General features: G+C 36.0%; 1 protein-coding gene across 1 annotated transcript in view; it reads right to left on the bottom strand.

The window, feature by feature from the left end:
- The window catches only part of EIF5B (eukaryotic translation initiation factor 5B), a 69,974-nt gene that overhangs the window by 10,481 nt on the left and 43,376 nt on the right, over positions 1–16,117 (bottom strand). Inside the window, exons 10-14 of the mRNA XM_045550232.1 lie at positions 12,731–13,017; positions 5,724–5,831; positions 5,427–5,537; positions 3,498–3,565; positions 2,784–2,925 (exon numbers count right to left, since the gene is read on the bottom strand). Coding sequence (XP_045406188.1) covers positions 2,784–2,925; positions 3,498–3,565; positions 5,427–5,537; positions 5,724–5,831; positions 12,731–13,017 — 716 coding nt within the window. The remainder of the gene's footprint in view (positions 1–2,783; positions 2,926–3,497; positions 3,566–5,426; positions 5,538–5,723; positions 5,832–12,730; positions 13,018–16,117) is intronic.

Genomic DNA, 16,117 nt, shown 5'->3' with positions numbered 1-16,117 from the left:
ACTGTGGTCTATTAACTGTGACATACCATTATGTCTAAAAAACATTATGCATATCGAGACCCCATCTCCACTAAAACTAGAAAGAAATTATATGGACAGCTAAAATATATATATATAGCAAAAATTAGCCAGGCATGGTGGCACATGCCTGTAGTCCCAGCTACTCGGGAGGCTGAGGCAGAAGGATTGCTGGAGCCCAGGAGTTTGAGGTTGCTGTGAACTAGGCTGATGCCACAGCACTCTAGCCCAGGCAACAGAGTGAGACCCTGTTTCAAAAAAAAAAAAAAAAACAAAAAAAGCAAAGCAATATGCATATCTTAATTTAAAAAGACTTTATTACTGGCTCAGTACAGTGGCTCACATCTGTAATCTGAGACCAACTTGGGCAACATAGTGAGTCCCTGGTCTCCATGTTGCCCAAGCTGGTCACAAACTCCTAGCCTCAAACAATACTCCTGCCTCGGCCTCCTAAATTACAGGTGTGAGCCACCATGCAAAGCCCCAAGAGAACTTCTTTCAAAATTGGAGTCAATCCTCTCAAAATCTGCCACTGCTTTATCAAATAAATTTATGTACTATTCTAAATCCTTTCTTGTCATTTCAACAATGTTCACACTGTCTTCACCAGAAGTAGATTCCACCTCAAGAAACCACTTTCTTTGCTCATTCATAAGAAGCAACTCATCTATAAAAGTTTTATCTTAAGATTGCAGCAATTCAGTCCCACCTTTAGGCTCCACTTCTCATCCTAGTTCTCTTGCTGTTTCTACCACATCTGCAGTGACTTTCTCCACTGAATTCTTAAACCTGTCAAAGTCATCCACAGTGGTTGGAATCAACTTTTTCCAAATTCCTGTTAATGTTACATTTGGGCCTTCTCTCATGAATCATAAATATTTTTAATGGCAGCTAGAATGGTCAATCCTTTCCAGAAGGTTTTCAATTTATTTTGCCCAGATCCATCGGATGAATCAATATCTATGGCAGCTATAGCCTTACAAAATGCATTTCTCTTTTTCTTCCTTTTTTAAAATTTTTATTTTAGATACAGGGTCTCACTCTGTTGCACAGGCTGGAGGATAGTGGTGCGGACATATCTCTCTATACCCTTAATCTCCTAGGGTCAAGTGATCCTCCCACTTCAGCCTCCTGAGTAGCCAGGACTACAGTCACCACCACCATGTCAGGCTAATTTATTTTTATTTTTTTTCAAAGACAGGTTCTCACTATGTTAACCAGGCTGGTCTCTCACTCCTGGCCTCAAGCAATCCTCCCACCTCAGCCTCAAAGTAAAGTACATTTCTTAAAGAAGATGACTTCATTGAAGTCAAAACCTCCTTGATCCATGGGCTGCAGATTGGATGCTGTGTTAGCAGGAGTGAAAAACAACATTAATCTCCTTGTGCATCTCCATCAGAGCTCTTGGGTGACCAGGTGTACTGTCTGTCAATGAGCAGTAATATTTCAAAAGGAATGTTTTTTTTCTGAGCAGGTCTTACCAGCGGGCTTAACATATTTAGTAAACCATGCCGCAAACAGATGCGCTGTCATCCAGAATTTGTTGTCCCATTTATAGAGCACAGGCAGTGTAGATTTAGCATAATTCTTAAGGGCCCTGGAGATTTTTGGAACGGTACATGAGCAATGGCTTCAACTTAAAGTCATCAGCTGCATTAGCCCCTAACAAGAGAGTCAGCCTTCCCTTGGAACCTTTCAATCCAGGTATTGACTTCTCCTCTCTCTAGCTATCAAAGTCTTAGATGCATCTTCTTTCAATAGAAGGCTGTTTCTACATTGAAAATCTGTTGTTCAGTGTAGCCACCTTCATTAATGATCTTGACTAGATCTTCTGGATAACTTGCTGCAGCTTCTCCATCAGCACTTGCTGCTTCACCTTATACATTTATGTTGTAGAGATGGCTTCTTTCCTTAAAATTCAAGAACCAACCTCTGCTAGCTCCAAACTCTTCTTCTGCAGCTTCCTCCTCTCAGCCTTCATAGAACTAAAGAGAGTCAGGGCCTTGTTCTGGATTAGGCTTTGGCTTAAGGGAATGTTGTGGCAGGTTTAATCTTCTATCCAGACCACTAAAACTTTCTTCATAGCAAGCAATAAAGCTGTGTTACTTTCTTATCATTTGCATGTTCACTGGAGTGTCACTTTTAATTTCCTTCAAGAACTTTTCCTTTGGATTCACAACTTGGCTGTTTGGCAGAAGCAGCCTTGCTTTCAGCCCAACTCAGTTTTTGACATGCCTTCCCCACTAAGCTTAATCACTATTAGCTTTTGATTTACAGTGAGAGATCTGCGACTCTTCCTGTCACTTGAACACTTAGATGCCATTGTATGGTTATTAACTGACCTAATTTCAATATAGCTGTGTCTCAGACAGAGAACAGGGAGGCCGGAGGAGAGGGAGAGAGATGAGGAAACAATTGGTCAGTAGCGCAGTCAGAACACACACATGTATTGATTAAATTTTCTGCCTTATATGGGTGTAGTTCACAGTGTCCCAAACTATAATACTAACAACAATCACTGATCATAACAACAGATGTAGTAATAATGAAAAAGTTGAAATATTGCAAGAATTACCAAAATGTGACAGAGAGACATGAGGTGAGCACATGGTGGTTGGGGGGTGGCGGTGGGGGGAATATCTACAAAGCACAATAAAGCAAACCATAATATGACGAGGTTATGCCGGTATGTTACACATTTTTTTAATCACAAAAAACTTAAGGAACATGTTTTCTCAATTAAATTCTTTAAAAGGAATGCTTACCTTATTGAGTGCAACAATGAAGGGGCATTTCTTAGATTTGAGAAGGTTGATAGATTCAATTGTCTGGGGCTCCAAACCATGCATAATATCAACAACTAAAATGGCAATATCGCAAAGAGAGCTTCCTCTGTTTCTCAGATTACTGTTAAAAGGTAGGAAATATTTATAAATAAAAAACCTTAAAATTAATGCTTCTCTTAAACTTAAAATTTTATTTTCTTTGTAAAACCAAAATAAAACGAACAAAATGAAGTACATGCACCAAACTGTTCAAGTACCATTAGCCCTTAACTTGCCAAATGCTCCTCTAACAGTCACACTGAATCAACATCAGATGGGATGAGTTAGTTTTAGAAGTAAGTAATATTTCTGCTCATTTTACTCTCCAAGTTGTTCTGTGTTAAAGAACATGGCCAAGAGACAACAGTATGATATTCCACCTGTAATGGGCTTCACAGGAAACAGGCCAAATATGTATTAGAATGTGCTCTGCATTCCACATTAAGGTGGTGCTCTTTCAAGGCAGAAAAGACTTCCCTCTACAAAAAAACAAGTATCCAAATAAAACACTACTATGAAATCAATGAGGCACAGAAAAGGTTTGGTAGTTACAGGGACCAAATCACTACCAAAAGGTTAATGACTCCAGTAAACTTGTAGACTTAATGGTTTCAAGCAGTTTTCTTGATGATCAAAGAATCAAACTGGCCTTACCTGAAAGACTCATGCCCAGGAGTATCAATAATCAGCATTCCTGGAATCCGTACATTCTCTCTATCAAACTAGGAACAGCGGGTAAAAGTGCAAAGCTTAAGGACATCATGTTGAACAATAAAAGTTTCTTTATAAAACAATTCTTCTGCCATAAAAACTTAAAAAAAATCACCACTCCCTTTTCCATATGAACAGTTTTAAAAACAGTGAGTTAGTCAATCAGCAAAGAACAACGGTTAATATTTCCATTAATATCAAAAGGAGTTTTGGGGGAAAAAAGAAATGAGAAAATATCTTTCTTAATGTCTTAAAACTGTGATATTATCTAAGTTTGAGCAGATTATTAAGTAAGTGGTGACACAAAGATCAATCATCTGAGATTATAAAAACCTGACATATAAGAGGTGGTTCTCAGTATTTGGAAAATGTATTTGGTCCAATTTTAAAGCAATTCTAAACTCTCAAAAACATCCCAAAAGTATGTTATCTAGAAAATTTACCACATTGATCTAAAGTGTTACAGGGTAAGTGCATACCCTTCTACATTCAAACAATGTCATAAACGCTCAATTTTCTGGACACAACCACATAAATGAATGGAAATATTACAACAGAACCCATTTGGACATTACCTGTTTAATGTAAAAAATAGCAATGACCAACAAATGTCATACACACAACTTCCTTACTATGCTTACCATAATCTCTACTAATCCTCAAATGATTTCTCAAAATTTTATCTCCTGGTCTATGTCACAATGATTCTAATATAAAAAGTTTCAAATCTGTATTCTGGTAGTCTTAAATCAACATTCATTCAGTACCATAATTATTTCCATTTCAGTGTATTGAATGCAAACAGTAAATAATTTCAATTGTGATATAAAGGTTATCCTGAGAACTTTAATACAGGCCTAATAATAATCTTGCTCTTTATGTTCTAAAATAACCACAAGAGTTCAAGTTCTGGCAACTGGCGGAATAAGCTGTTATGAACCCTGCAATGACCAAGACACAGAAATACTATTTAAAAGACCATAAAAATAAGTTTTAAATTATAAAATTTAAAAGCTGTAATTTAAGAAAACTGTCCTAAAATAAAGATTCAAAACTGTATATTGTAATAACACCATATAACTAGAAAACTGACCCAGAATAACCAACACCAGGATGCAAAATGACCATAGTCCTTATAAGAAGATGAAAATCAGCTTATGATCAAACTTAACAGCAATACTTTATGTGAGAAGAAACTGGATACGTAAGATACTTAAGAAAATGTCAACCAAGGATTTTATATGTAGTCAACTGACATTCCAGTATGAAGGCCATAAAATAACTCTTCAATATACAAAACTTAATTCCCATAATTCCTTAGGAAACTACTAGAAAATGAGCTTTATAAAACCCAATCTAGAACAAAACAAAAACTGGAGAGATAAGCTCAAGGTTTCTTTTTACACGTAGAACTAATTAAGGGAGACACTAGCATGTAAATGTTTTATGTTCTGTTTGTTTTTCAATTTATTGCTTCTCAGTTCCAAATTTACCACTTTCACCTGCTCTGTGATAACAGAACTGGGGAATTGTATACAAGGCCCACTTCTAGGTCTGGACAGTTTCTGTGTTAGATGAGTCTGTAGAAGCAATTCAATAAATAAAGGAAAATGGATGATGGAATTGGAGTATGGACATTTTGCAACCCTTAACACATTAAAAAGTAGAGATTACTTTAATTTCAGAATAGTGGTTGCCTCTGGGGGAGAGAGAGAAGGAAATGGAATGTGAGGGTCACTACAATATGGGATGTTTTAGTCCTTAAAAAGTAATATCTAAAGCAAAATAGGCAAACTAGTACACATAATGAATGGTGAGCTTATAAGGTGTTATACCAGACAGAGGTTAAAACATGAAATACAATGTACTTACATTTTTAATCATCTTAGTCTGTTCATTAATAGCTTCAAGAGGAACATTGGTGGCCCCAATTTGCTGTGTGATACCACCTGCTTCACCGTCTTGAACATGCGTGTGACGAAGCTGTGAAAACACAGCAAATTCGGATTGGTATTTTGATGTGGAAAAGAGAGAACCAAAAGCAATAAGAAATTAGCCACATATTTATTGTAAACAATTTCTATATGTTCCTTGGGCCTTTAAAGATTTTATATAAAGCAGTATTCACTTATTTTTAAAGTTATACAAACACATACAATATTTTCTTACTTTATCTAGAATTTTTGTCTTCCCTGTGTCCACATGTCCAAGTACACAGATAACAGGGGCTCTTAGCTTTTCAGTATTTACATTTTTACTATGTTCAAGTCGCCGTTTCTAGAAATGGGAAAAAAAAAAAATCACAAAATTAAATATTTCAAATCCTCACTATCCTTATTTTCTTTTAAATTATTTTGCCTTGGCAAGAGAATGCCACAACCTGTGTCAAAGTTCTTTGTTGATTTGACTACATATAATTGCATCTTACAATGTGAACTTTACAATCTAATTCCTATCATAGCACCTTTGGACAAGGAAAACTCTGTTTAGGTTATATTTCAGAGTACTATTGCTGAATGTGAATAGGAATGGGGTAAAGCGTGACCTTAAACTTTCTGAACACTTTTGTACACAGCTACTTTAATGGAATATAATGAATAGAAAAGGAAACAATCATCCCATCATACTGAGTATGCAGTACAACCCTTAATTTATGTGAGAGCTTATATAAAAAGAGTTAAACTGCTATATTTTTAAAAATTCACTGAAACCTAAGAATTGTAAAAATTTTTTAAAGCAATTTATTTCACACTTCTGTCCAATGTACAAATGTTATAAAATCTCCCAATGCTGAGAGTGTTTATTTACGCCTTAGCTTAAATAAGCCTTTAGCTTAACTTAAGCCATTCCTGCATTTCCAAGGCACTACTACACTTCCATGGAGGAAGTAAGTGTGAGACAGTTTTGCCTTGAACCACAATGTGTTTCTTTGTAGCATTTACCTAAATACTTCAGGTTTCTGAGGACCAAACAAAAACATATGCCAGCACAGTTCTTGAAATGACAACCTTTCAAGTAGTAAAACTGGCACTCAAATGAGATAGACTTTTTCATCAAAACTGTGGAGTAATGTCATTTACAAAACTATTTTCCATCTAAAAACCATTTTTGTAAGAGCTCTTTACTTTCATTTCTAGCACTAGACACTAGATTCTTCTGTAGAAATTGGACTAAAGAAGTTTTTCAAAATGTCAGAAGGGAGATGTTAAGTGATGAGCACAAAGTAGGACTTATTTACTAGCGAAGAGTAGTATATAACCTCACAGTATGTACAACTCAAAATCTAACATCATGACTTTAGTTAGGATTTGATATGGTTTGAAAATTATCTCTTTCCCATACTTGGTGAAGTGTTAAAATCTTTTAGAGTGCAATGAAGTATAGACTTTAACTCAGAAATTCTACCTCTAGGTATTTATACTGAAGCAATGACAGGAGAAGTGCACAAATACGTACATACACAACAGTGTTTGTTCACTTCAGTATTGTTTCTAACAGTGAAAATTTATAACCACTTTATGTTCTTTAGTTGGGGGATTTCTCAATGAGCTTCCAAAACCCCAGAGCTTATACCTATCTGAATCACGTAGATAGAGACCCCTCTCCAAAATGGAGATTCTGACCCAGGAGTCTGGAGTGTATTTCAGAAAATCATAATTAGCAAGGTTTGGGATCCATGAAGTTTGTTACGGACTGAACCTTTTCCCAAAATTCATACCCTGAAGTCCTAATCCCCAATGTGACTGCATTTGGGGATAGGGCCTTTCAGAAGGTAAATAAATGAGATTATAAGGGTAGGGACTTAGTCCTACAGGACTGGCATCCTTATAAAGAGGAGGAAGTGACACCAGAGATCACTCTCTCTTCTCCACATATGCACAGAGGAAAGGCCATGTGAGGACACAGCAAGAAAGCGAGAAAGCCCTCATCAGAAACCAACCCTGGCACCATGATCTTGAACTTCTAACCTCAAGAACTGTGAGAAAATAAATTTCTGTTGTTTAAGCCACCCAGTCTTTGGTATTTTGTTATGGTAGCCCAACCAGAATAATACAAAGTTAAATTTGGATCCTTCTATAAAATGGAATACAAAATATAGCTGTTAATAAACATGTTGAGACAGGACTTCTTGAAAGACAGAATGAGGAGCTCAGCAAATCTACTCCCCAAAAAGAAATTACAAACCTGGAAAAAATGGTCAAAAGCAACTACTTAAGGACTCTAGAAATTGGCCAAAGGCATATAACGACAAATTGAGAAACATGGAATTCAATAAAATCTGGCCCTCAGTAGGAGCGATGGAAGCATGTGAAGCTTTAGTCTGAGACTGTTCCATCACACTCTACCCACTCCCACATTTCCATGAAGCAAAAGTGAGGTAAGACACAGGGACAAGGAATTTCATGCCCTAACGCACTGTCAAAAGCAGCAGCATCTCATTGGCAAATAAAGACTAAAATCACAACTAAACTAAGATCTTGATCCAAGTGGGGCAAGAGGTAACCTGAAAAATCAGCTAGAAACTTTACAGGGAGGTCTATGGAATCAGATAGTCAAGGCAGGCATTGTTAATGTTATTAGAGGCAAGACAGATTTACATTCTCAGAAAGATGTAACAAGGATAAACATACACATACTTAACTGGGCTCCAAATGACAAGAAGAAACTGACAGCACTGGAAGGAGAAATACACAATTCGACAAAAAAAATCTGGGAACTTCCATAATGGATAGAAAAAAACTACACAGAAAAGTATTTAAGTATACAGAAAACTTGAACTCCATCATCAACCAACTTGACCAAACTGAACACTGATCCCACTTACACCAGAATTTAACAATTCTTCCTAAATGCACAAAAATTATTCTCTAGGAGAAACCATATGCTAGGGGATAAAGTAAGTTTTAATTATTTTAAAATGAAAGAGACTATACAAAGTGTATTCTTGGGCCATAATGGTCAGGATTTAGAATTAACAACAGAAGGAAATTTGGGAAATGCATGATACTTGAAATATAATAAAGCACTTCTAAATAACACATAGGTCAAAGAAGCAATTGTATGGGAAATTAGAAAATATTTTGAGCAGAATAAAAATAAAAACACAACATACAGAATTTTCCGGGATCCAGCTAAAGCAGAACATAGAGGGAAACTGGTAATGTAAATGCCTACATGGTTTTGCAAAGAAAAAAGTCACAAATCAATAATCTAAGCTGTCATTTTGAGAGATTAGCAAAAGAAGAAACTAAACCCAAACTCAACAAAAGGAATATAATAAAGAACAGAATAAAAATCACTTTACAATAAAAATCAATTAAAGAAAAAACAGAAAGAGAAAACTCTATGAAACCAAAAGTTGGGCCTCTGAGAAAATTAAGAACATGGAAAACCTTTAGCTAGATAGACCAAAATCACCAGACCAAGACAACAGATCATCAAAAACAGAATAGCAAGAGACAGTACTGCTAATGATCTTACAGAAACTTAAAGGGATACTATGAACAAGTTTTTACCCACAAATTGGGACAACTTAGATGAAACACACTAATTATTACAAAGATAGAAATTATCAAGAATGACTAAAGATGAAATAAAAAAATCTGAAAAGCCAGGCGTGGTGGCTTACATCTTTCTTATAAACCCAGCACTTTGAGAGGCTGAGCCAGGAGCATCACTTCAAGTGAGGCCAGGAGTTCGAGACCAGCCTGGGCAACACAGCAAGACCCCCATTTCTATAAAAAATAGAAAAATTTAGCCAGGTGTGGTGGTGTGTGCCTGTAGTACCAGCTGAGGCAGGAGGATTCATTGAGCCTAAGTGTTTGAGGTTGTAATGAGCCATGATGCCACTTCACCCTAGCCCAGGCAACAGAGCAAGACTCTGTCTCCAAAACAAAACAAAAATCTGAATAAATCTGTAACAAGAAACTGAATTAGCAATTTTTAAATCTTCCCATTAAAAAAACTCTATTAGTAAATTCTACCAATCATTTAAAATAATACAATCCCTCACGACACTTGGAGAAAATACTTCCCAACTAATCCTATTATCACCAAAGCTAGATAAACATAAGAAAAGAAAGCTAATGATAAATATCCCTCATGAACCAGATCTCAAAATCCTCAACAAAATGTTCCCAAATTAAATCTAGTAACATGCAGAGCAGATTACACAGCATGACCAAGTGGGATTTATCCCAATAATGCAAGACTGACTTAACATTTGAATCTCGATTGATGCAACAGACATATTAACACAACAAAGGAAAAAACCATCTTGATAGATGTGAAAAGCATCCATTACCCATTCATAACAGAAATTCTCAAAACACTAAGAACAGAAGGGAATTTCTTCAAACTAATAAAGAACATTTAAGAAAAACCTATAGCTAACATCATAGTTAATGGTAAAAATCTGAATGCTTTTCCCCCAAAATTGGGAACAAGGCACGTATGTCCGCCGCTCTTACCACTTCTTTTCATCCTTATATTGTTCCAGCCAAGAAAATCAGGCAAGAAAAAGAAACAAGAGACAATCACATTGGAAATGAAGAAGTAAAATTGTCTTTAACAGACATGATCCTGATTATAGAAAATTCTAAGGAATCCATGAAAAACTATTAGAATAAAAAAAAATTAAGTATAGTTGTTCGATACAAGATCTACAAAAATCAGTTGCATTTCTTTATATTAGCAATGAAGAAATTTTTTTTAATTAATAGAAGATCCCATTCACTACAGCATCAAAAAGAAAGCGTGGTACTGGCATAAGAACAGATATGCAGATGAGTGAAAGAGAACTGAAAATCCAAAAATAACCCTCATATTTCTGACCAACTGATGTATCAAAGATGTCAGGGCATTTCAATGGGGAAAGGACAGTCTTTTCAACTAACAGTGTTGGCTGAAATCATATAATAAAAAATGAATTTAGTCTCATCTCACACACCATACATAAAAAACATCGGAAAATAGATCATAGAGCTAAAGACATAATGAGCTAAAGATGTTTAACTTTTCAAAGAAAACATGGGACAAAATATTCATGACCTTGGGTTAGGCAAAGATTACTTTAATAGAACACCAGAACCATGCTCCATAAAAGAAAAAACTGACAAATGGAATGTCATCAAAATTATCAACTTATGCACATCAAAACACTATTAAGAAAATGAACTCTTAAAACTCAATAATAAAAAGACAAATTATGTAATTAAAATAGGCAAAAATTCTGAATGGATATTTCACCAACAAACAAAGAAATGGCCAAGAAGCACACAAAGAAATGCTGAAAGACATGGAAATGCAAATTAAAACCATAATGAGGTACTAAAATGGTTATAATCCAAAAGGCAGACAATAACAAGAGTTAGTTAGAATGCAGAGAAACTGGAACTCTCAAGTGGTAGGAATCTATAATTGTGCAGCCACTTTGGAAAATAGCAGTTTCTGAAAAAGTTATACACAAATTTAACATGCAATTCAGCAACTTCACTCCTATGAATATATACAAAAGAAATGAACATGTATATCCAGGCCAACTCATACAACAATGTTCATAACAGCACTATTCTCAATAGCCAAAAACTAGAAACAAATCAAATGTCCTTTAACTGGTGAATGGATAATAAAATGTGTATGTTCACACCACGAAACACTATTTGGCAATTAAAAAGGAACAAAGTATTGATATATGCTACAACATAAATGAACCTCAAAAACAGGGTAAGTGAAAGAAGCCAAACACAAAAGACCACATACTGCATGATTGCATTTATTTGTAATTTCCAGAAAAGACGTATCTACAGAGACAAGGCAGATCAGTTGTTGCCTGGGGCTGGTAATGGGGAATGACTGCAAATTGGCATAAGATATCTTTTTGGGGTGATGGAAATATTCTAAGGTTAGGCAGCGGTGACTGTTGCGTAACTGTAAATTTATAAAACATCACTGAATTATATACTTAAAACAGGTTCAATCCTATGGTATGTAAATCATACCTCAACAAACCTGCTTCAACAACTGCTTATAGCTAAGAGGTCCACAGCATATTGTTGTATGAAAAAAGAATACATATCTAAAAAACTTCTCTAACTTACTTTTAATTACACATTTAAAAAAACTTGAAGCTCATACAGAAAACTATTGACAAATCTAGGGAGTACGATAATGGGGGAACTTTTACTTTCTACTTTACACCCATTTTGTTTGTTTTTAAATCAGCAATACAGTACAAAGATTCCATCACTCTCTCAAACATGGGTGTAAAGCAAGGGGGCTGGTTTGAGTAGGTGCTGTGGGAAGAGACAGAGTCATTACTGGAGGAAGGGAGAATCCTAATGGCATCTAGTGGATAGAGGTCAGGGATGCTGTTCAATATCCTACAATGAAGAAGACAGGCCCCCACAACAAAGAATTGTGTGGCCCCAAAATGTCAATAGTGCTGAAGTGGAAACATTCTAATTTAGAACAGATATTATTAAGCCTTTAGAAATTCAGAAAATTTATCCCTATCTAGATTTTACAGAAGAAAAAGCAAATGTTGATATACAGGTATTTAAAAAATTGAAAACTTAAATATACATGAAAAGATGATGAAAAGGAAAGCTAAAATAGTTTTTCACTTTAAAATAGTTCAATGTCCTCAAACAAATTAGCTTTTAATGCATTATTTACGCTAAGCTGACAAAATTAAAGTAAAATTTTCTTGAAGTCTACTGCATTAACTAGGAAAAATATAAAGCCCACTAGGTATGAGACTTTACTAAATAGAAACTTCATCAACCCACCAGATTTAAACTGAAGTGATCAGATGCGTCTCACTGACTAACCTGAACACATAAGACAAACACATAACTAATGCTTACAAGTAGAGGGCATATGTGCAGGATACCTCTGCATACTTATTACATCATCAAAGAGCACATTAAAATTTGGAGAAAATGAGAAAAAAATGATGACATAGTCACCATTCTGACTTAGGTCAGGGAGAGAGGTCCTTAGGTTAGACCAGTGTCAAAAACCTATCATATTTTGACATTACAAAAACTGGACAATATACTATTCTTGAGAGTATTTTCTTTAAGTGCTGTTCAATCCCTTTAGTTGTAGAGTACAATTCTAATGAGCAAAGGAGTGGAGAGAAAAAGAGTAAAAAGAAAAGGAAAAATAAATACCTCAATTCTCCGTTTTGCTTTGTCATAAGCCCTTTCTTCTTTAGTTCGATCGTCATCAGAGTCATATTCGGAGTCTGAGCTCATTTCTTTACTTGGCTTTTTATCTAATGTTTTCCCTGAATCCTTCTCATCTGACACCTTTTCATCTTCCTCATCATCTTCACTGCCTTCACTTTCTCCTTCTTCTTCCTCTTCCTCTTCACTCTCTTCTTCTTCCTCTTCCTCTTCTTCCTCTTCCTCCTCCTCCTCAGGGTTTTCTTTTACTTCTATATGAACGGTATTTCCTTCTATCAGGAAAACAGATTTTAAAATAAATGAAAGTTAACACCATAGATTTGTATCAAGATAATAAAGTCCTTATAGTAACGGGAAAAAAATATTAGGTTATTAAGAATAAAATGTCTGATTCCCTTAAGTACTAAGTTTGAAAGTTGATATCTCTGACATATCACTTTGACACCTTTTGTTTTACTATTATTGTGAAGGTACATCCTCATTCTTTCAAATGCACGGTTTGGCTTGTGATTATCTTTCAAAATTTTTTTAGACCAATTTTTGTGAAACCAAGGATGAGTCAAAAATTTGAGTTATTTTCAAATATGAGCTCTGTCAGGGAACCAATGTAGCAAAGACAGCTCAAAATACCAATGAAGTGTTTGGGGAGGATGTGGCTAATGAATACAGTACCATTGATGGTTTGAGAAGTTCCATTCTAGTGATTTTAATCTGGAAAATGAGCCACATGGGCAGCCTGAGACCAAGGTGGATAATGATGAGCTGAAAGCTGTAGTGGAAGCGAATCCATCTCAACCTGCGCGTGAATTAGCAGCAAGGTTTGACGTTACTATTCCAACAATATTGGACCATTTGAAACAAATGGGCAAGGTAAAGAAGCTGGATAGATGGGTTCCATGTGAATTAAATGAGTGTCAGAAGAGAAATCTTGAAACTTGCCTCTCTTTGCTGTCACAACATAAAGGCAAACCAGTTCTACACCATATTGTTACGTGTGATCAAAAATGGATTCTTTTTCACAATTGCAAGCATTTGGGACAATGGTTGGATAAAGGCAAAGTGCCGAAGTACAGTCCAAAATCGAATATCCAACAAAAAAAGCTAATGGTATCTGTTTGGTGGTCCAGTGCTGGCACTACCCACTACAGCTTCGTGAAATCTGGTCAATCGATTACAGCGGATGTCTACTGCAACCAGTTGGATGAAATGATGATGATGTTTGCGATTAGCAGCTGAGATTGATGAATAGAGACAAGCCAATTCTCTGGCAAGACAACACTTGACCACATGTCCCACAAACAACACTGCTCAAACTACAGAAGCTGGATTTAGAAACTCCATCATCCACCATATTCACCAGACCCTGCACCAACTGACTACCACTTCTTCCAGGCTTTGGACCACTTCTTGCAAGGAAAAATACCCAATTCTTAACAAGCTGTCGAAAACACCTTTTGCAATTTCATTGCCACTCGCCCTCCAGGTTTCGTTGCTACTGCCATAAACAAGCTGCCATTAAAATGGCAAAACCGTGTGCATAGTTTAGGCACATACTTTGATTGATTGTACTGCTTCTTGTTTGAGATAACAAATTAAACTTTTTTTTATTGATACATAATTGTACATATTCATGGATTACATGTTACATCTTGAAACAAGCACACAACATACAATGATCAAATCAGGGTAACTGGGACAAGATTCACCTGAAACATTCATCATTAAATTAAACTTTTGATTCGAAATTGGACACCTCATATTTAATAACCTAATAACTTTTGGGACCAGAAATGTTTTGAATTTCAGATTTTTTTCATATTTTGGAATATCTGCATTATATACTTAGCGGTTGAGCATCCAAAATCTGAAAATCCAAAATGAGCATTTCCTTTGAGTGTCATGTAGTCACACTCAAAAAACATCTGATTTTGGAGCATCTGGGATTTTAGACTTTCAGATTTCAGATGCATAACCTGTAATTAAAACAGCAATATTGTGTTTTCATGCATCACAAAAGGAAAATGTTTATCTACATGCTACAATGAAGTCTGTCATTTAACAGTAAAAACCTAAGCAGTAATCCATAATGAAGTTAATTAAAAAAAAATAAACATTACTAAACCAGGACCCAAGGGAGAACAGAAACCGAGGTAGGTGGAGTATGATGTTTAGTGCCACTTTCTGGAGGAGGCAACTGAAAGGCTAGGCTGCCTTAGTGCTAAGGGGCCAGGTACTGGGAGTCCAGACCCTACCAAGGATTCAGAGGGTGAGGTGGGCAGACAATGGGTTACACCCTTACTGTGGGGTAAAATCCCAAAGAGCTGTACCCTAAAAAGACAAATAAGAAATAAAGAGGAAATCCCCATTACTAGCAGATGACCTTCAGATCCCCCCAATTCCAAATCCAGAATAAGATGATTCCACATTGCTAATTCACTCAGATTCCTAGTGGAAATACATATATATTGGCTTTGGGGAAAAGATAACATTATCCTTGGCCTAAGATTATTATATTTCTACAGTTCACCAAGTAATATATCCAGCACAATATATAAAAATGACAAGCCACATGAGGAAAACCAGCATATAAGACGGCCAGAGGGCTCCTATATATCGAAGTTATAAAACCAAAATATTAAAATGACTATGCTTCTAACATTTAGGAAGCAAAAGACAAAGTTAGAAATTTTAGAAGGTAAATAAAAATTATAAAAAGTAGTTAAATAGAAATTCTAAAACTGGAAACTATAGGAGAGAAAATTAAGAACTTGCAGGATGGGCTTAAGAATAGAATAGAGAGAAATAAAGAGAAAATTAATAACCTAGTAGACAGTCAGGAAAAATAATCCAGAATGAACTATGAGGCCGGGTGTGGTGGCTCACGCCTATAATCCTAGCACTCTAGGAGGCCAAGATGGGAGGATCACTTGAGGTCAGGAGTTCGAGACTAGCCTCAGGGAGACCAAGACCCTGTCTCTAATAAAATAGAAAAAATTAGCCAGGCATGGTGGCGCGTGCCTGTAGTCCCAGCTACTGGGGGAGCTGAGGCAGGAGGATTGCTTGAGCCCAGGAGTTTGAGGTTTCTGTGAGCTAGCCTGACACGGCATCTAGCCCGGGCAACAGAGTGAGACTCTGTCTCAAAAAAAAAAAACCAAAAAACCATAAAGACTCAATAGGTGGGAAATACAGAAAAGGGGAAGGAAACAATGATACAGTATAAAGGTGTATCATAGGCATAACTGAAATCCTGAGGGAGATAATCGCTCTTAACATTACAAAACTGATAAAAACATAAAAGCATATGTTAAGAAAGCCCTACAAGTAGAATAAATAAAAAGAAACCTACTCTAGGCACACCATGATAGAACTGCT

The sequence above is a fragment of the Lemur catta genome, chromosome 4, assembly GCF_020740605.2.
Source record: "Lemur catta isolate mLemCat1 chromosome 4, mLemCat1.pri, whole genome shotgun sequence".
Taxonomy (NCBI): domain Eukaryota; kingdom Metazoa; phylum Chordata; class Mammalia; order Primates; family Lemuridae; genus Lemur; species Lemur catta.
Note: the sequence above shows the minus strand (reverse complement) of the source record. Positions and strands in the feature narration are given on the sequence as shown.